This window comes from Osmerus mordax, chromosome 5 (genome assembly GCF_038355195.1).
Source record: "Osmerus mordax isolate fOsmMor3 chromosome 5, fOsmMor3.pri, whole genome shotgun sequence".
Taxonomy (NCBI): Eukaryota; Metazoa; Chordata; class Actinopteri; order Osmeriformes; family Osmeridae; genus Osmerus; species Osmerus mordax.
In genome coordinates, this window is record NC_090054.1 from 18,852,981 (window position 1) to 18,855,169 (window position 2,189).

Genomic DNA, 2,189 nt, shown 5'->3' on the forward strand with positions numbered 1-2,189 from the left:
AGAGAGAGAGAGCGAGAGAGAGAGAGAGAGAGAGAGAGAGAAAGGCAGAGATGGTGAAAGGTAGATACAGGTAATATTATATTCCCCTGATTAAAAAATATGGGAATATTCAATAAAGCACAGACACATTTAGTAACAAAAATAGACTTAGACTAACTGAAAATAATACATGTATTGTATATATTTTTGAGATAAAGATGAGCAACTCAGATCAAGGCCGCTGTCATCTACTGATACATTATACAGTAGGATGGGGTGGAGGGGTATAAACTGTCTGGTTTTGGTAAGAAGGGACAGACTATGGTAGGTTAACACAGGTTAAACACAGGGAGTTTTGGTTGCCATGGCTAGCAAAGAAGAGAACTGGGATTGGATGTTGAGGTTTAGGATGGGGCTAGGGCTTGGGCTACTTCTAGGGCTAGGGAGATCTAAGGCGAGCCATGGTGTAGGTGGCATGGCAGGGTGGGTACAGGGCAGGGTATGGGGCCAGGGTTGGGGGCCAGGGTTTGGGGCAGAGCAGGATCTGGGGGACAGGGTCTGGGGCAGGGTCAGGGTCTGGGGCAGGGTCAGGGTCTGGGGCAGGGTCAGGGTCTGGGGCAGGGTCTGGGGTGGGCAGGGGGGAGGACAGTGCCAGGGTTTAGGAGGCCTGGTCCAAGGCCCTCAGCAGGTCACGTCCATGCAGAAGGTGCAGGTTGCCCTGCAGGGGCACGTTCACCTCACAATCGTAGCGGGTGAGCTCAGGCAGGTAGGACTCAAACGATGGGCCCAACAGACGACTGGCAACCCCTGTACACACACACACACACACACACAAATACACACACCAAAATAAAAATACACAAATCAACAATGGTCTTTGCTATATATATATATATATATATATATATATATATATATATATATATATATATATATATATATATATATATATATATATATATATATATATATATAAATACATGCAATTCCTTTTTTAAATTCCAAAAATGCCTAAGTCAAACGTCATAATCCTTCAAACCTGGCTAACAGGTTTGAGACTGGTTCAATAACATCAGTGAACCACATCCCAGCAAAGAGGAGGGACAGACTCACACACACACTCTCTCACACACACACACACACACACACACACACACACACACACACACACACACACACACACACACACACACACACACACACACACACACACACACACACTCTCACACACACACACACACACACACACAAACATGCAAACTGCTCTCAAACATACCTCCTGTTTTGTTAGAAGGCATTCCGTTGTATTGTGAGTGGTTGCAGCACTGTTCAGTGAAGGTTTTCTTGGGCACACCATTAGAACTTCCTGGACACTGGGAACCTCTGTGCTGCTGCAGGGGGCAAAGATGCTGGTCATCCTGCCTGTACATACCTGGCTCTGATGGAAGAAGATCAAAAAGAGAAAAGAAAAGAAAATATATATTGTATATTCTGTCTGCACCATGTCTATAAAAGGTGTACAAATCCCAGGCTAGGCCAGAATCTCTAATTCCTGTCTCTCGCACTGGAAACAATATGATTGTCAAAGTTTTAAATGTTTAGGAGTGTTTTTTCTCTCTTCGTTTCTTCTTCCAGGAATATATCGTGGAGGTGCTGCCATACCTGCCAGTGAGCTGGCGCTCAGAGAACGATCCAGAACGGCACAGCTCTCGTTCCTCATCCTCTTCCAGGTCATCTCTGAGGGCCTGCCGGGGGGTCGCGTCATTCTGGGACACACACACGAGGCAAAACACACACACACAAACACAACTCCTGTTTGTTAACAGTGACGGTCACAGTGGTCTGCGCAGTAAATCACATGTAAAAAGAAACAAAAAAGAAAAAACAAAGTATTCAGTCGGAATGAGAAACTCACAACAGCCATCTGTGTGAAGGAGCGTTTGAAGTTGTTGGTCATGGCCTGGCTGGCTGGGCTCATACCTCTGTAAGCCTGGACAAAGTTCTCCATGGACCTTCACAGCAAACACACAACACACCACTAAGATGAGAGCCCTGCCAATTAACCATACTCCTGCACCACACCTCTGTGGACAGTAGTTGACCACAGAAGTCGATAGGCACATGAGGTTCATTTCCCCCTGCTTCTGCTAAATGACTTAAATGTAAGAAGAGAGCGTTCTCCTACCTCTGTTTGTGGTGAGGCATCCCGT

At 45.9% G+C, this 2,189-nt stretch overlaps 1 protein-coding gene across 1 annotated transcript; it reads right to left on the reverse strand.

Moving 5' to 3' along the window:
- Positions 1 to 551: 551 nt before the first annotated feature.
- LOC136942987 (endothelial PAS domain-containing protein 1-like) lies at positions 552 to 2,189 on the reverse strand. The gene is made up of 5 exons (XM_067236086.1): positions 2,165 to 2,189; positions 1,895 to 1,991; positions 1,642 to 1,745; positions 1,256 to 1,417; positions 552 to 786 (listed from the first exon to the last, which is right to left on the reverse strand). Exons 3-5 carry the CDS (start codon positions 1,742 to 1,744, stop codon positions 638 to 640), a joined length of 414 nt encoding a protein of 137 aa, XP_067092187.1. The 5' UTR covers position 1,745; positions 1,895 to 1,991; positions 2,165 to 2,189; the 3' UTR covers positions 552 to 637.

Excerpts from the sequence above, each read along its gene's own strand:
- LOC136942987 (XM_067236086.1), bottom strand. The coding sequence starts at position 1,744 with ATGACGCGACCCCCCGGCAGGCCCTCAGAGATGACCTGGAAGAGGATG. Across the intron at positions 1,418-1,641 it reads GAGCGCCAGCTCACTGGCAG|AGCCAGGTATGTACAGGCAG; the intron begins GTATGGCAGCAC and ends TTCTTCCATCAG. Across the intron at positions 787-1,255 it reads GCCTTCTAACAAAACAGGAG|GGGTTGCCAGTCGTCTGTTG; the intron begins GTATGTTTGAGA and ends GTGTGTGTACAG.